At 45.0% G+C, this 18,320-nt stretch overlaps 2 protein-coding genes across 4 annotated transcripts in view; both read right to left on the reverse strand.

Moving 5' to 3' along the window:
- The window catches only part of LOC148454872 (uncharacterized), a 57,498-nt gene that overhangs the window by 26,792 nt on the left and 12,386 nt on the right, over positions 1–18,320 (reverse strand). The gene's annotated exons all lie outside the window — the stretch shown is intronic.
- LOC148454873 (Krueppel-like factor 4) overlaps positions 1,990–18,320 on the reverse strand; it is a 28,921-nt gene continuing 12,590 nt past the window's right edge. The window contains exons 1-3 of one of the 2 annotated variants that reach the window (XM_088460680.1): positions 4,750–4,910; positions 3,096–4,071; positions 1,990–2,871 (exon numbers count right to left, since the gene is read on the reverse strand). In XM_088460680.1, the coding sequence (XP_088316806.1) occupies positions 2,696–2,871; positions 3,096–4,071; positions 4,750–4,806 (1,209 nt within the window). In that variant the 5' untranslated portion in view covers positions 4,807–4,910 and the 3' untranslated portion in view covers positions 1,990–2,695. Of the gene's footprint in view, positions 2,872–3,095; positions 4,072–4,749; positions 4,911–18,320 lie in introns of those variants that run through there. The other variant, XM_088460681.1, reaches the window with a different exon arrangement.

Raw genomic sequence — 18,320 nt, forward strand, 5'->3', positions numbered from 1 at the left:
TATTTGTGAAGACCTTTATCCATCTATGTCTCTGTAGTGGTCCAGCAGGCACCCACCTTAAATTATCTCCCAGTATAAACGTTCCACACATTCACCTCTTGCTTGTGGTGACTGGCTTTACGCCTAACCCAGGGGTTGTCACCTTCATTGGAAAGAACCCAGCATCCCCACTGCCACAGAATGTACAGTATATCCTATAATTATAATAATTTGGAAATTGGAAGATGCATAAAATATTACACTGCAGCTGCAGTGTAAGAACGGTCATTGGCACAACAGAACTAAGGAGACACAATCTGCCTGAAAAGACACAGAGGAGTCCGGCAGGTACGGATCTACCAATTATGCAGAAAAGGATCTCCTCAGTATAGCGCCCCCCAGCGGTCATTAAAGTCATTACGACTAATAATCTGATATGTGGTTTTACATTATAACATGCCAGGTAATAATAGGTTCAGTCAAACATTAGAAACATGAAGCAATAAATTGAGATAAAAGGCAACGATTTATCCTTTGTCTCCATTTAAACACCAGAAGTTGTAATAATTGAGGAGCTCCTGAGGGTCACACAGAGGTAGAGTGATGGTCAGTCTACAGGCAATCTGATGAGGAGGGGAGGGAGTGTTCATAAAAATGGATAATCGTTCTAAATATGTCACATGTATGTAACATTTATGATGCATGCTACTGTTGGAACATGTATGTAACATTTATGATGCATGCTACTTTTGGAACATGTATGAAACATGGAGATTTATTTCCAACTTTCATTTTTTTAAAAAAATTCTTGCAGGATGATTAAATGTCCTATTAGACAGAGATCTACAATCAGGGGATATAAATATTTGCCGGTGTTTTCTGGGAATATGTCGCAAATATTTATAGACCCCATTGTGAGTCAGTTATAGATTGATGATTAGATGGAACCTGGGAGCGCTGGATGTGTGTAAAATCGTTACATTGTGGCCGCAAAAAGAGGATTATGCTTCTAATGCAGACAGCCAAGTTCTCTTCATGTAATGCTCATGGTCCCGGGCTGGGTGCACAGTTATACGGCTGTGGATATTTTATATGAATAATCATATGACCATAGATGAGAAGGCTGGAGTGCCAGCACTATGCCAGTGGGAAGGGTGGGGTGCCAGCACCATGCCAGGTATTAATGACAATAAAAAGATCTTTGACCTTTAAATAAGACGCAAAATTCCAAACCAACGTTTCTGGACACATGGAATTGTATCCATTTTGTAGGATGTGGTTATGGGGAATTATCTCTGTATGATATGTTCTACCTAACACATTATATATATATATATATATATATATATATATATATATATATATATTTATTGTGTGACATCCACATATATATTGAACAATCAAAACCACACAATAGTCAGTGTGGAAATCTGTGCATATTCTAATAGTAAAAAGGGATAATAAAAAGTATCAAGTGGGAGAATACCCATCACCAGTCCTGTAATCAGAATGGAGGACACACGTTCTCTCTCATTAATGAGAGCTGGAAGCTAAAACCCGAACACGTTTTGTTTTTAGGTTTTTTTTTTATTTCCATCTAAGCCCGTTCCCCCTTATTGCTGGGAAATATAGTATAGAAAAGCCCATCTTATTTACAATAGGAGTAATATTTATACAATTCATCTAAAGTCTAAACCGTTCCATGCCTATATAACGGTTAGGATCTTTGAGGTCATATCGAATATTGGTAAAACAAAAGGTGTGATAACGGTGGGTAATTACTTTCAATACGTAATCACTATTGATACTAATATTTATAGACACATACACACACTTACCCAAGGTACATAAATGACTCTATTATTCTATTTACACATTCACAATGCGACAACAAAAGAAAGATCTGAAATTCAATTATTCTAATCCCCTTTGAACCGTTCATTACAATGGATTGTGTAAAAACACGTGTTTTATTTTTCAAAGTAACAGCCGAGAAACAAATAGTGACAAACATGGTTTTATTGTACAATTATTTACAAAATAAGGCAGTGCCAACGGTACCTAGTATCCCTTCCAAAGGGAAAAGAGCAAGGATAGCTGATAAGGCAATAAAACAAAAAGGTACTGTACAAAAAAAAAAGAAGATAAACCGTAAAAAAAACAAAATAGATCACTGACTTTGCAAAGTGTCCGCAATAATGCGATGTACAGGCGGAGTATTTTAAAAGTAAGTTTCATGCAGTGCACATATGCGTCCATTAGGTGGCACTGTTCCGCAGCCGGTAGCACCCCATATGAAGCGCTCATTAGACTGACAGTAATTGCACATTAGGGTTAGAGCAGTGCTTCCAGAATACTTCACTTTCATCATATACAAATAACCCACAACACTTTCGGGCCCCAATTCCCCCTCCCGGCTTTCTAGACTCTTTAAATATAACTGAGAGTATAAAAAGAAGCTGAAACTTCCAGATCAGCAAAATAAAATAAAACTTCAATTTACCTTACAAAAACGCAAGAAGCTAAATTACAAATATTGTACAAAACGCAGGGAATAAAATGGATCCCTGCCTCCATTTAAATTATATAAATTTATAGACTCTCTTTTTCATCTGCTGAGCAGGTGCATCTTAGTTTAAATAGCAAACTGTACAGACCTATATACACCCCCCTGTAAGAAAATATGTCCTCTGTGTATAGGCAGTCTATGAGGGGGTCACATGTGGCGCTTCATGTGCAGGGCCAGGTGGTCGGACCTGGAGAAGGCCCTCTCGCACAGCTGGCACTGGAAAGGTCTGTGGCCAGTGTGCTTGCGGAAATGGCGAGTGAGTTCGTCCGATCTGGCGAATTTCCAGCCGCAGCCCTCCCAGTTGCAGTGATATGGCTTCTCACCTAGGGGAGAGACAAGGTCATGTTATAGTTACATCAGGGGTGGATGGAGTCACAGTAACAGTATTATAGTTACATCAGGGGTGGATGGAGTCACAGTAACAGTATTATAGTTACATCCAGGGTGGATGGGGTGAGATGGAATCACAGTAACAGTATAGTGGAGGGGAGTCAGGGAGGGTAAGGGTTGGGCACATCTAGAAACGCTGGCATGTCGCTGCGCTTACCTGTATGTGTGCGCATATGCGCCTTGAGGTGGGAGCTCTTGGTGTAGGTTTTGCCACATCCAGGGTACTCGCAGCTGTGGGTTGCGGTCCTCTTGCGGGCCCAGGACCTCCGGCCCCTCTTGGGTTTGCAGTCATCAGGGGGGTTCATGGCCGGGTAATACTCCAGCAATGGGGAGGATGGGGGGGTGACGATCATGCCGTGCATGGCCGGGTGGACCTTCATGTGCTCCCTGTAAACACCAAACTGTCCGTGGAACTGTGCTGCTGCCTGGCCGGCAAAGTGCGGGGGGTAAGGCTGGGTCAGCTGGTAGTGCTGTTGGCCCATGGGCATGATGGGGAGGCAGTGCAGGTCCTGCATGACGTGACAGTCACTAAGGGGCATCTCCTCTGTTGGGCTGACCCTGTGCTGGACATACGTGTGCCCCCCTAGCTGCCCCTGCAGGTGCATTAGGCTGGCCTTGTGCTCCATCATGGGACCCATGCAGTCGGGGGAGCCGGGGGACGGGGTGCTCAGCATGCAGGCCTGCTCGGGTCTCTCCTTCTTGATGTTGGGCCCCAGCTGCTGGATCTGCTCCATGGATAAGTGCAGAGGGGCATCTAGGCCGGTTACCCGCAGCTCGGTGTATTTGCGGCTGTGCAGGGGCTTCAGTCCGTACTCTGGGGGGGCATCCATGCAGGGCACATCGGGGGTCAGTAGCTCTGCCACATAGCTGTGCTGGGGGCTCCCAATAAAGCTGCCCGTCCTGTACTTCCTGCTGGCAGGGTACGAGCCGTCACTGTCATAGGTGGTGCTGCAGCTCTCGGGGGTCTCTGGCAGGGGGTAAGTGCCCCCGTGACCCGAGCCTCCCCCGCTCTGGCTGCTGGTGGTATGGGCCAAAATAAAATCCAAATCCACAAACTTTCCCAGATCATCCTCCTCCTTCTTGATGCTGCAGGAGTCGATCATAATGTATCCCATGTCCTCCATGCTCAGGTCCTGGGGGGAGAGAGAGGGGGTCATCAATATAAGAATAAGAAAAAGCAATCAAAATAAACAATATTCTATAGTAATTTACTCCCAATAGGACTCACGTGCTTTACTTTTGCATTTCATAAACCACAAGACACAAAATACACGTAAGAATTTATAGACTACAGAAAGGAGAACGAACCATTTGTGCTGTAATTTATTAGGTTTTTTTTGTAGAAAACAAATGGGTCATTAATTACTGCAAATCAGAATCGCAGCAGAATCGCGAAATGTCCAGCACAGGTCGCTGCGTTATTATTACTGCGAACCTGTAAAACGAGTTCATCTCCTAATAGTCCTATAACAAACACTGCGCTGTACAAACAGATCACAGCCCGCTCAGGAGTCTCTTCCTCCCCAGCCTGAGAGAGGCATTCCCGGGTCTAGCTCAGGACACACAGCCCGGGCTCCGGAGGCCACATTGTCACTATTTACTAATAACTCTGATGTGATACATTCTCTACTCTGATACATTGTTACACACTGACTCCAATAGGAGAGAATCTATGGGTGCGCTGCCTACATCCCCTGGCTACAAGGTAACTCTGAGATCACTGCTGGATACAATGTAACAAGCACCAACTGTAACTGACACAAATGTAACAATAACTCTGTAACGTTCCCCACCAGTAACAGGAGACTCACCGAGACTATTCCGAGCTTGTCCTCAACTGGCTGAAGGCTGGAGAACGCCAAAGTCATCCTTGTTGGAGAGGGAACTCCAGGCAGGCGGGTGACTGGGGCGCAGGGGGCCAGCTGTGTCCTCCAGGTAAATCCACAAACTTTTTTAGGACAACTAATCTGATTCTGAGGCGAGTCCAGCCTGTTATGGTGCATGACTTGTATCTATTGGCTGCCAGCTCTATTGATATGCATGAGTAATCTCATCTGATTGGCTGTCCACTTTGTCTTTATACATATATCGTGGCCCCGCCCATAGCCCCAGGCTGCTGTCACATAGGATTACACTGTAATAATATGTGCACGTATCCTGAGTACTCGCAATAGTATATAACACACTGCAACATTAATACAAACTATTACTAGAGTCTAAAACAGAAATACTCTTTAATGCAATAATGCAATTGGTTTTGTGCATATCTGAAAAAAACAACATTATATATGCAATGTTTTATTCTCTTTATAAAGACTCACTCCCTAGTACGTGTGCCACTGGCTGGTAGGAAACGCACCCCGCACAAGTAGTAGAGATCCGGGTAACACAGAGTCACATCGCCTGTTGTAGGGTCCCATCGTTACTATTTGCAGGGGGAGGGGGGAGAGGAATTAGGCCCACACAGAAGGGCGCAGCCTGTCGGAGCAGATAACACTTATCCGGGGAGCGCTGTCTCCTTCCCAGAACTGCAGTTATCGCACATTTCCTTCATACATCGCGGGATAGGACCTGCTCAGATCACCCTGATGCACCCAGCAGTGATCACATCTCCCACCTCGCTGACAATACTCCAGGGTGCTCTATGTACCACATTGTCCATATACAGTATGTGAGTTACCCCAGTGTGTGATATAACTCCTGCAGGTTATATCTAATGATCATTAGTAAAATGTGTATTAAAATAATGACTCCAGATATTAGAGGTCACCCAGGAATGATGTGACATGTACAGGGCTGGAGGCTGCTGGTCACTATACAGTACCATAGGGAGTGCATTATCCCTGTATAAGGACTTTCCCTGTTCTCTATGTTAGAGACGAGCCCGTTCATCTCTGTATCCCCGGAATGAGCCCGATCTATAGCACTGGTAGGTGGTAGGTGATCAGGGGATTATAGAGGCTCTATGACTCCCTCACATATACACAGTAACATGACCGGGTGTATAGCCGATTACAGGAGTGATAGTTGTTATTGTACATGACTGGCAATACACCAATAGAAAGTCCTCACTTATATACTGTACGTCTCCTATCCTGGGGGGGGGGGGGGATCTGTCTCCATACAAAGGGTCAGTTATTATAGTACATCTCAGACCAGTCACATATGGGGGTCTCCCTGTCTTCTTCCACCACTACACCCATCACCACAACCAGCCTACTGGGAGTTACTGTCCCATTCTACTACAGTAGATCTACAGTTCTCAGCATGGTAGCACCTATTATCATGTTTAATATTAGGATGTGCAGCCCAGCCCCTCCTTTTTCCTGTGTGTGTATTTAAGGTACATTTTGAAGGAGAGACCCCTACTCCTAGGCTAGCACTCCTCCTATCTGCCCCAGGTGATTTTAATTGGTATGGGTCCTTGCATTGCAGTACACACATCTAATGGGCTCTATGATAGGTAAGTCCTAGATAAATTAATTAGTGTGTCAGTATTAGAGATGTTAGGGACCCACCTATAGAAGGTTCGCAGTGACGTGGCAGGTGGGCAAACATTTTCATCCAAGCATACTAAGAAACCTTACATTTGGGGGGTGTGGCCTAACTGCAGACCTGAGTGGCAGCACTGTACGGGAGCTCCGTCCGAGGAAGCCTGTAAACCCCTTCCTCAGCATATAAAGGGACTTTTTTTTTCCCCCACATACTGGCTGTGGTGGAGCTAGGTGCAGGGGAAGTGAAATTAGCCTTCCCGGAATCGTTGGTGCGGAGGCGGGAGACCAGAGGCCTTCTCGCGCCAGAAGCCGCGGCCTAAATTCTGGGTCATCTGCCCGCGGCGGATCGTGGAGTGCCGCGCGGCTTGACGAAACTCCACACGGAGCTGCCCTGCGGCTGCCGTGGATGCCGGGTCGCCTTCTACTAGCCGCTGTCCCCCGCCGGCCGACCTTATCCCTCTGAGTGGATCTACTTACCATCCGGGTGCCGCGGATCGTGGCCTGGAGCTCCGGCGGGGTCCCGCGTGGCGCTGCTGTAACGGGCGCTGCCCGGCGCTCCTGGTCGCGGTGAGTGCGTCCCCTGGTCCTTGCTTTCCTCAGCTGTGCCGGTTCTCTCCTCTCCCAGGGCTGCTGCTGACCAGACTCCATTAGACGCCTCTGAGGAGGCCGAGGGCGCCATTTTGGATCAGGGCTACATGCCCATAACATACTTGCTTCTTGCTGGTTCTGCACTTATCAACTTTCTGTATGCCCTATCCATTCCAATACTACAATCCCCCTATTGGATGAACATTGCATTCCTCTATATCTTCCTCATACCAGGATAATAGCATACATTGCTGTCATGTTTTTTCAGTGATTTACTTTCTCATCCCTATGAGACCTCCACAGCCCATATTTACCTAATACTACACTGTTGGTAACAGTAACCATCTATCTTCCCATATTTGCTATACGAAGACGCCAGTATGCCCAACAAAAGAGGCAAGTTGTCTACTCTCGCGCCTCCTATTAAATTTGTAGCACAGAGAACCACCGATTCTTCTTCTACTGGGAAATCTCCGCTGACAACTAAGGCTGTTCCTTCTCCTGTCCCTGACGTCAACCTTGATATTTCTGCTGATGCTCCGCTTACTGTCCGCACTCTTCACCAAATGCTTCAGGCATTCCGCACGGACCTTACCTCTGACTTTCAAGTGTCTATTAAGCAACTCACTACTGAAGTGACAGGTATTGGAGACCGCACGAATAACTTGGAGACTAAGATGCAAGAACTAGTCTCCTCGCATAATGACCTTCTAACCTCTCACAATTCGGTCCTTACGGAGTTGACGGCGGTCAAAAACAAATTGGCAGATTTAGAAGATAGATCCCGGAGGAACAACGTTAAAATTAGAGGCGTCCCGGAATCGGTATCAAATTCAGAACTTCAGTCCTTTGCTTTAAATATCTTTCAGAAGCTATTGCCATCTGTAGAAGTTCGGGACTTATTAATCGACCGCATTCATCGCCTACCTAAGCCCCGCTCAGCTCCAGCAGGTTCTCCCAGAGACGTTCTCCTGCGACTTCACTTCTTTCACATCAAAGAAGAGATACTCAGGGCGGCACGTGATTCGACAGATGTGGAAGTCCTTAATAACCTACAGTTGTTTCCTGATTTCTCGATTCATACTATAAATACACGGAGGACATTCCAACCTCTTACGAAGGCGCTTCGGAATAACGACATCCAGTATAGATGGGGGTTCCCGGTGAAGCTCCTAGTACGAAAAGATGGCTCGACATTTGTAATCTCTTCCCCGGAAGCTGGCGTTAAATTACTAGCAGAATGGGAGATTCCGGTCTCGATCCCTACACCTTCACAAGCTCTCCCTATCCAATCGGAGTGGTCTCGAGTGGGATGAAGCCGATTTTTGCTGCCTTTTCTGAAATCCCTTCCATTTTTCTTTTTTCCCAACGTCAGAACTCTGTTTCTTTCATAGATACAGATTTGGATTTCTTTTGCAGTCGTTTCATGTTATGTCGTTTCATAAGAACTTACTGGTGTAAAGGTCTGTTGTTTATTTACAACTTCTGTGTATTGTTTTGTTTACAATAAGTGGTTTACTGTTTGACTACAATAATCCCTTTCCCCTCCTCCTATCCTCTTTTCCATCATAATATGTATTGGGACTATCTCCCTGCTGTTAGGATGGAGAGGGGTAGGTAAATATGTTATATCATTATATGTTTATATTATGTCTCATAATAGGTCTCAGGGATGGGTATTGTCACGACCCGCCCCACATGTTAACCATGTTGCCGTATTGTTTTCTCACGGCAACTACTGTGGCCCGATATACCGGGCCTTTTGGGTTCTCTATTTTTCTTTTTTACCTTAGTTTTTTATTTTTCTCCTTCTTTTTTTTTTTTATGTACATCTGTAACTTTTCCTTTTTGTTTTGCTGCTGTCTGACATGTATACTTGGAGGAGCTTACATTATGCACTGTTTTCAATGTCCCAATGGTTAAGGTTCTTTCGCTAAATGTCAAGGGGCTTAATTCCCCACAAAAGAAACGCTTGGCTCTTTCTACTTTTCATCATCATAAGGCTAATATTGTAGCTCTCCAGGAGACACACTTCTCATCCTCAGCCCCCCCCGTATTTAAGGATCATAGATACCCTGTATGTTATACTGCTAAAAGCCCTCTCAAACGTAATGGAGTTGCTATACTGTTCCATGTTAACACTCCATTTGAATTACATAGGAAAGTGGAAGATGGGAATGGCAGGTTTCTTATTCTCATTGGGAAAGTTGAGGAGACTTTAATTACTTTAGTATCTTTATATGCCCCCAATTCCCGACAGGTTCCCTTTTTACGAGACACCTTTGAGGAAATATCTAAAGTTAGACAAGGTGCTCTCATTTTGCTGGGTGACTTTAATTTAGTCCTCGATCCTAAACTAGACAGGTCCTCGCCGCAGGGACATTCCTCTTCCCCTCGTGTAACGGGCCCATCGCTGGCCTTTAAGAAATTATTGGCGGAATATGATTTGTATGACGCTTGGCGTACTTATCTACCTGATGAGAGGGATTATACCTTTTACTCTTCGGTCCACAATAGTTACTCCAGAATCGATTTAGTCCTTCTGGATAAACGAACTCTACAATCTACTAAAAAGGTTAAAATCCTCCCTATTGCTTGGTCTGACCACGCGCCTGTCCTGTGGATTTGGAGTATAGGCAAACACATTTCCTCTAAGCGTCCCTGGCGCCTTCCTGAGTATCAATTAAAAGACTCAGAGACTCGGCAGGCCCTAACAGATTCTCTTAAATTATATATTCAAACTAATTCCCCTACCGATACTTCTGTTTTCACACATTGGTGTGCCTTAAAAGCAGTACTCCGTGGTACTTCCATTCAAAAAGGAGCTCAATTTAAGGCTCGCTCTCGTGAATTACAGAATAATCTGGAAACGTCCCTTCGGTCCTTAGAGTCCCAAAATCAAAATCATCCCACTAGAGCATTGCGCAAACAACTCCAAGAAGTGCGAACGCAACTCCAAAAGCTCTTTATCTCACGTATGCAGGCGGCTTTTTCACGTTTACGACACAAGTTCTATACGGCCGGTAATAAAGCCTCCCGCCTACTAGCCCGGAAGCTGAGGGGCCAGCAAGCTCGCAATAGAATTAAATGTTTATTAACCCCCTCGGGAGCGAAATGCCTTAATCCTCTTGACATTGCCAATTTATTTTCGGATTATTATGCAAAATTATATAATCTACGTGAGGATCCCTCAATCCCCCAACCTTCAGCTACTGTTATATCCTCTTTCTTAGATAACCTATCTTTTCCCTCCCTGGATGCGGACGACCTGGAGTCTCTGAACGCCCCTTGGTCCTTGAAGGAAATTCAGGAAGTCATTCAGAAACTACCCAGGGGCAAAGCCCCTGGTCCTGATGGCTTTTCAAACTCCTTTTACTCTGTATTTACTGAAGCCCTCTCCCCAATTTTGCTAAATTTATTTACGGAAGCTTCCGATATTGGATCCTTCCCACCCGAAATGGTAGAAGCTCAAATAGTCACCATCCCGAAGCCTGGTAAAGACCCCTCTGAGTGTAAAAATTATAGACCCATCGCGCTCCTTAATACGGATGTGAAAATTTTTGCTAAATTAATCGCCAATCGTTTAAACCCACTGCTCCCCCGTCTGATACATCCTGATCAAGTTGGGTTTGTCCATGGGCGCCAGGCTCCTGATAACACCCGAAGGGTTTTGGATTTAGTGGAATGGGTATCGTTCAATAAGGGACAATGCCTTCTTTTATCCCTTGACGCTGAGAAGGCGTTTGATCGGCTTCACTGGGACTATATGCGTCAGGTTTTACATCGGTATGGATTTCGGGGCGATATTCTCCGATCCATTAATGCCCTTTACTCTGATCCCTCTGCTCGTGTCTTTAGTAATGGATTTCTCTCCTCACACTTCTCAATCTCTAACGGCACAAGACAGGGGTGCCCACTCTCTCCACTAATATACGTGTTGGCCATAGAACCTCTTGCGCAAAAGATTCGACAATCATCTGAGTTCCCAGGGCTCTCTGTTTATGATACCTCCCATAAGTTATGTCTGTTTGCAGATGACGTTTTGTTGTTTGTCACCGACCCGGAGATTTCGCTGCCATCGCTCCAAGGCATTTTAGATACTTACAGCGCAGCATCCCATTATAAATTGAATGTTACAAAAACTGAAGCTTTACCTATTAATATTTCACCTTCTTATTTACGATCATTAAAGAGTCATTATCCTTTTATTTGGAAAAAGTCTTCCCTATCCTATTTGGGAATTAATATACCTTCCTCTATTGATGGTGTCTTTACTGAAAATTATGCTCCCCTTTTGCTGCAATTGTCCTCTCTAGCCACTGCCTGGATGAGCCACGAGATCTCCTGGTTGGGCCGTATAGCGGCGTTCAAAATGATGCTCTTACCAAAACTGATGTACCTATTCCGTGCTATTCCATATGATGTCCCAGGGAGGCTACTGCAACAGATGCGCCGCTTGATGGTTTCATATATCTGGAAAGGCAAAGCTCATAAAATGGCCTATAGTCGCATGGTTCGTCCTAAACCTCAGGGAGGCCTTAATCTCCCTGACCTGACTAGATATCATGAAGCGGCCCTTCTTTCTCAAATATGTGACTGGTCTCTCCCTCCTGCAGTCAAACCCTGGGTTGATCTGGAGCATGCACTCCTGCGGCACTTTCCCCTCCCTGACCTTTTATGGATACCTTATAGATTGCGACCACAACCCCCTTTATTCCCTAAAACAATATTGGACACTTTAAAAGTTTGGGATAACAGTCTCTTGGCCCATTTCGATTTTGCCTTACCTACCAGAAATGTTTCCCTTCGGGCGCTGAGCAGGATCTTGCCTAATCTCAATTTGTCCTACTGGATGTCCTTGGGCATGGTGTCTTTCGCAGACTTTCTTTCCCCGTCCTCTTTAATATCATACACAGATTTGTGCATTAAGTACCCATTGGGATCATCAGCCTGGTTTTACTATCTCCAACTCACACATTGGTATGCTCTGATGAACACCGGCCCTACCGTATTCCAGACTCCACCACATCTAATTCTGAGTAAATTTAATAACCCCTCCTCTAGGGGTGCAATATCTTCTTGGTATTCCGTACTCTCCCCCATAGCCCCGACGGTTAAGTCCCCTGCTCAGCTCCGGTGGGAGGCAGATCTTCAACGTACCTTTACCTTCTCCCAATGGGAGACTATCTATTTCTCTACCTTCTCTATATCTAAATGCACTAACCATATTGAGATGTATGTAAAACTTTTAAATAGATTATATTTGACACCCTCTAGATTGCATAAAATTTGGCCTACAGTCTCAAAGTTCTGTTGGCGTCTCTGTCATTCTGAAGGATCTATTTTTCATGTCTTCTGGGATTGCCCTGTAATACGCCCCTTTTGGGAGGAAGTGTTCAATCTTATTAAAGATGTCCTGGGTCTCACCTTAATCCCAGATCCTTCCCTCGCCCTTCTCCACTGGTACCCAATCTCTGTACCCAAATCTGACCGATATGTTCTTGGCCATATTCTGATTTCTGCTAAAGCTACTATCGCTCAGAGTTGGAAATCCCCTTCCCCTCCCCCATTTGCCAAAGTCATAACTAAAACACAATCCCATTTTGAAATGGAGACGAGGGAGGCTCCTCACTCTGTGACTATTTCATCCCCTACTGTAAAATGGTATCCTTGGTATCTGTATGTCACAAATGGAGGACCGCCACCCCTATCCCTACCCTCTCCGGTTCCTCAGGGTGCCTCTCCTTTTAATCTAAATGAGACTCCAGAGCGGGACTAGCACATCTAAGTACATGTTCAGGCAGCTATGGTTCCTTTATTGGTTCCTTTTTTTTTTTTTTTTTTGTTTGTTTGATGTCTTCAAGTGTACTGCCACATCCTTTTATTTTATGTATGTTCCCCCCCCTTTTTTTTTTTTCTTTTTTTCTCTTTCTGTACCCCATAAAAATTTTGTACTATATTCAATAAAAATTTAATGATGAAAAAAAAAAAGAAACCTTACAGAATTCTTAGTGCTTATAGTGTGTACCTGCTCCTCCCCCCTTCTTTTTTGCTGTAGAACTACAGATCTCAGCATGGTAGCACCTATTACCATGTTTAATTTTAGGATGTGCAGCCCTGCCGCTCCATTATATGGTGGTACTGAGGGCAGATGAGACAGCTGATAACATTAATAACTATTATACCCAACTGATCAGCCTAGGGAATGATCTGTAATTATATGGATACAGAGAGCCTGATTCAGAGGTAGACACAGTGTCCATGTTTGCGCAGTCGAGCAATTTTTTTGCTACTGCGCGAAAAGTCAGAGAATCCCCTATGGTGCATGTGTATTGCTGAGTGTTCGCAGAGACCTCTGTGGTGAACGCAGTTGCTTGTAATAGAGATGGCGGCAGGCAGCCATGGGAGTTCCTGAAGTGAACGCAAAAAAAGGGGCGTGTCAGTGAACGCGACATTCTCAAATGCAGAGCCGCTGTTGTAGAGGCCACGATTAGAGACAGTTCAGAAGCAGACACTGCGTCAGCTAAAGGGTTAATAAGAAGTGTTGATGGTCATCGCAATGGTGCGCCGATGGTGGCATGTTTGAGTTCAGTGGCGGATTTCCACTGTCCACGGATATTAAAAATGTGGGCGTCTCAGGGATTGTACGGTCCGATGCTCACGAGAACACAAGGGGAAAGTGAGACTAGCATTTGCATATTATCACAGCAGCGAATCCAAAAGAAAATGTGCCTGATGCCGTTGTGGCTGCAGACATCGGAACCATGGATATGGAATTGGATAGGTGTTGTTTTATATAGCCAAAAACGAGAGACGTTACTCAGGTTAAAAGGAGGGAACCTGGGGTAAGAAGGTTTACACAAGAGGTATACGTGTAACTGGGGGTATCATGTATAAATGGCAGCACCCACCTGTAACCAGGAGGGTAATACAGTATGTATAATGCCATCACTCCTCCTGTAATTGAGATGGTAACTTAAAATACCAGCACCCCACTGTAACAGAGAGTGCAACATGTAGAGTAACAAGTGTGTGAGCACATAGGACATTGAATAGAATTGGTGCCTTCCTTACTTATGGTGATTAAATTCTTTATACAACAAAAGCAGTGGGGGCAGTTATTGTCCTACACCCAGCTCTATAAACACATCAGTGACCCCTCAGGGGCAACTCAGGACTATTTCTTCAGTCACTTTATGCATTTTGAGCAGTCATGTAAATGAGAAGTCTGTTGTGCAGAGATAGATGGATGGTCCCTGTGCTGTGTGAGACCCCCCCCCCCCCTGGCCATTCATGGACAGTAGAGGCTGAGACCAGTCTATATGGCCCCCTCACCTGAGCCTATTTATCAAGAATCAAATACAATGCGATCTGGGCATGATATCATGCCCATGATTGCATTCTAGTATGTGATATTGCTGCCTGAGTGTATGAAATAGCTCTGGCAGGGACAGGGGGCTTGGAAAGGAGCATGCACCCGCAATGTGCTTGGAGTGAAGTGACCGCATCAATGGTCTATTTACACCATGAACGCGTGCCTATACATGGTCTACAGATCACACATGTGCTGCGGACATTGCTGGGGAGGGATCCGGGGGAACCCTCTCTCTGTATATATTACGGAGTGAAAACTATAGGCTACAGTAGCACAACACCATCTTTAGATGGCGTTAGCTGCGGGGCCCAAACTCAGTTTGGTAATCCAACAGCTTCGCAACCCCCATAGAAACCTATCGGAGATACTGTATCTGCTGCAATCCCTCCATAGTACATCTGGGGGATACTAAATATTTGCGGATATCCCCCGAAAATTGATGTTTTCAGGGAATATGCGCAAATACTTAATAAATAGGCCCCTACTGTATATGAGATGGATGGGGGTATAATACGGAATATTATACATATCTTCCCTGGGTAAGAGACATTCACAAATCCCCACCAGTATACAAAACTAATCTGACTCCAATGTAATTACCCAAATAATTAAACTCATTTAGTAACTACTGTATCCTAAGCACCCCCACTATTATTGTCGGTAATAATAAATTAACATTCCCCGGCATGTACTAAAAATCACATGCAGTGACAGGGGCTTCGAAAGTTGCCTGTGCAAGCAATGTGTAAAGAAGTGAAATGATCACAAAAGCAATATTTCGCTTCTATGGCCCGTATTCAATTTGAGGCGAAAAGCCGGAATGCGTGGAAAAGTTTCGCCAATGACGTCATTTCGCCAGGCGGAAAAGTGTCGCCGTATACAATGAAGTCAATGCAATGTAATGGGCGGAAAGTTTCGCCTATGAATAGCAGGCGGAAAAAAGTGCAGAATTGGGGTTTTGGGGTGCAACATTGCGGGAACCCCCATACAGCCTATAGACAGTCCCCCAAAGGTAATCTGTGTCAAATTTAAAAAAATTTAAGAACACCCCAAAAAAATCACTTTGAATTTGGAGTAGAAAAAAAAAAATGTTGGGGGACAAAGATAAAAACTAGCGAACTTGATTCTGGGGAGGGGGGGGGTTCCCCAAGTAAGCCCCATGTGTTTTTTTCATTGCAGGTGCTTGCAGAAGGTGGATTTTTCATGATTTTTTCAACTTTAAAATATGCTGACCCCCATTTTCAAGTACCTCAAATTTGCTGGGATAAGGTATTTTCTGCAAAAATACTCCTGAATACTATTCTGCACCACTTATACAAAAACGCTATTTAGCAGCTATTGAGCCCGTTTAAAAACACCAAATACCTTCAGCAAGCCAAATCGGGGCGTACCATAGGGAACCTCCATATCAGAGCATATTTTGGGGGGGTGTCAGGCTGATTTCCCCAAATCTGACAGTACTTTCTGCCTGTTCCAGTTTCGCTGGGTCCCGTTTTTGCGTACTTTCGAATTGAATACGGGGATACACAGGCATGCGCGCGATACTTTTTCGCCTACAAAACACGCGATGTAGGCGAAGAGTCCGGGAGGCGGAGAAGTATTGTGGGTTCGCTCAAATTGAATACGGCTCGGGAGCCGGGGCCGTTCTGCGCATGGGTAGTCAGCAGACCACACAAGTGATGTGGACATTGCGCGCGCCCCCAACTGCTCCCATTGCGAGAGAGGGAGATGGAACAGGCCTGGAAGAGGAGGAATGGCCTCCAGGGTAAGTATGGGAGAGGGAGGGTGGGAGAGACAAGTTGAGGAATAGCAGAGAGGGACAGATTGGGTGGTAGGGCGACCCAGTTGCGCAGCCAGTGAGAGCTGGGAGGACAGGGCTTTCTAGTGTGCAACTACTAGACCACAATTAGGTTGCTTATATTATATATACACACACACACACACACACACACAGTGTTCACCACAATTGCTGAAGGCCCGGTTGCCAGGTTTGTGTCTCCCTGGTCTATAAAGTAGCTGGAATGAACTAGTCTGGTGTCACAAGTTCTAGGAAGGAGTGTTAAAATATACCAGCCATGATGGAAAACCTCTGTCTCCAGAAAAAAAAAAAGCTGCGGTACTCTGCACTATTGAGTACCATCACAAGGAATGCACCAAGTACATCTAGGTTTTCTGTTTACACAAAGTTTGTGGTCTCGTCCCACTTGTACCCTATGTTTTAGTTCAGTAAACATTGTAATGGGGGAGATTGAGCTATAAAGCTGTACACCAGACCAAAAAAAAAAATCTCAGTTATGTTTAAATAAATGCTGAGTGATTTCTAGTGTAAGACTGGCCTGAAGGGAAGAATATATTATATACATATACACACATATACTTTGTGAAGTTTTGGCACTGTGGCTCCAGTGACCATCTAACAGGGGGGGGGGGGGGGTTCCTGAAATCAGAATAGCTGGCTGATATCCTATGGAAGGAGAAAAGCTGCACTCTACGGAATTTTGAATATAAAGTTGTATTAAGACAGACCAATGTTTCAAGACCATACGGGTCTTTTCCTCAGGGTATTTTGGAATGCCGCCTTTTCATTCCCATAGGAATCCAGCCTGATTATAAGATCTTCTGGTATAGAACAAGACATATATGTGTTTTACGTACTGTGCACCACAAAAGTGATGGAAACCTCTAAATTTAGATTTTGGAGCATTTTACGCTTACGAATCCGTACACCGGGGCAGGATGAAAGAAAAGACTGTAGCTGCAGACAGACATCTTACAGGAGGGGCACATTCACGTAACAGCCCATGCCACACCTGGACACAGATGCACCAGTCAGGAGCTGTATCCATTATGGGTGCTGGAGGCCTCAGAATGTCTATCCCCATAATTGGCTGCCTTTTTCAGATTGCGTCTTGACTACTACAGATGACAGAGTACTTGGTCATTAGCGCCAGATTAACAATGGAGCGGATAGGACTACAGCTTCAGGCCTCCACTTAAAATAGGCCCATCACCATGACAACATGATGATGACCAGTCACCGGCCTGTCACACCTTCGGCCATAAATAATAAGTAATAAAATTGTATTTCTATTTTCCTGACAAAATAATACATTTTGTATACATATGTAGGTAGACAACAGGGCAGATAGTGCAGGAAGTGTACACTCCTACTTGGCGCTGACCACGCCCATACTACACTGGTCACACCCACATGGCACTGGTCACACCTCCTCCGTTTTCTTGAGCAATTTCAGCCCCAGGTCCATGTAGCCCTTAATACGGCTCTCATTAGTGCTGCCACTATATTAGACGACATTAGCGCACGTGATTGCTTTGCAGTATGCAATAACAGCGCTCAAATGTATTAAATAGCACATGCAGGGACAGGGCACTCTGAAAAACAGCCTGTCCCTGTAATGTGCTCTGAGAGAAGTCACTGGACCAGCGGTCTCTTTGCATGTGCGGTCTGCTGACCACGCATGTGAGGCGCCTATTGCCGTTAAGGGTTCCGGAAGAACTCCCACGGTAAATTTGGCGAAGTGAAGCCAATAGGCTACAGCACCATCTTCATATGGCGTCAGAAAAACTCCGGGATGCTTCACATTGCAGAACCTGGTAAATCTGACGGCATTGCATCCCCCATAGAAACCTACGGGGACCGAGGCTGCTATTGGAAATTATCGGAAACAGTTATCTGCTGCGATCCTTCCATAGTACGTCTGCGGTATATATTGGCAGGTATCCCCCAAAAATCAGATGTTTTCGTGGATAATGCAGCAAATATTTCATGATAAAAAAAGGCCCCCTAGTGATTGAAAGGGGATGACTGGGTTGTAACCCGGCATTTGCATATAAGCTAGTTCAGAGAGGACGTGGCAATGTATCAATAACTGGTGTCCGCTCCACGCTCACTAATGAAAGTCCT

The sequence above is a fragment of the Taudactylus pleione genome, unplaced genomic scaffold (assembly GCF_031769625.1).
Source record: "Taudactylus pleione unplaced genomic scaffold, aTauple2 ptg000969l, whole genome shotgun sequence".
NCBI lineage: Eukaryota > Metazoa > Chordata > Amphibia > Anura > Myobatrachidae > Taudactylus > Taudactylus pleione.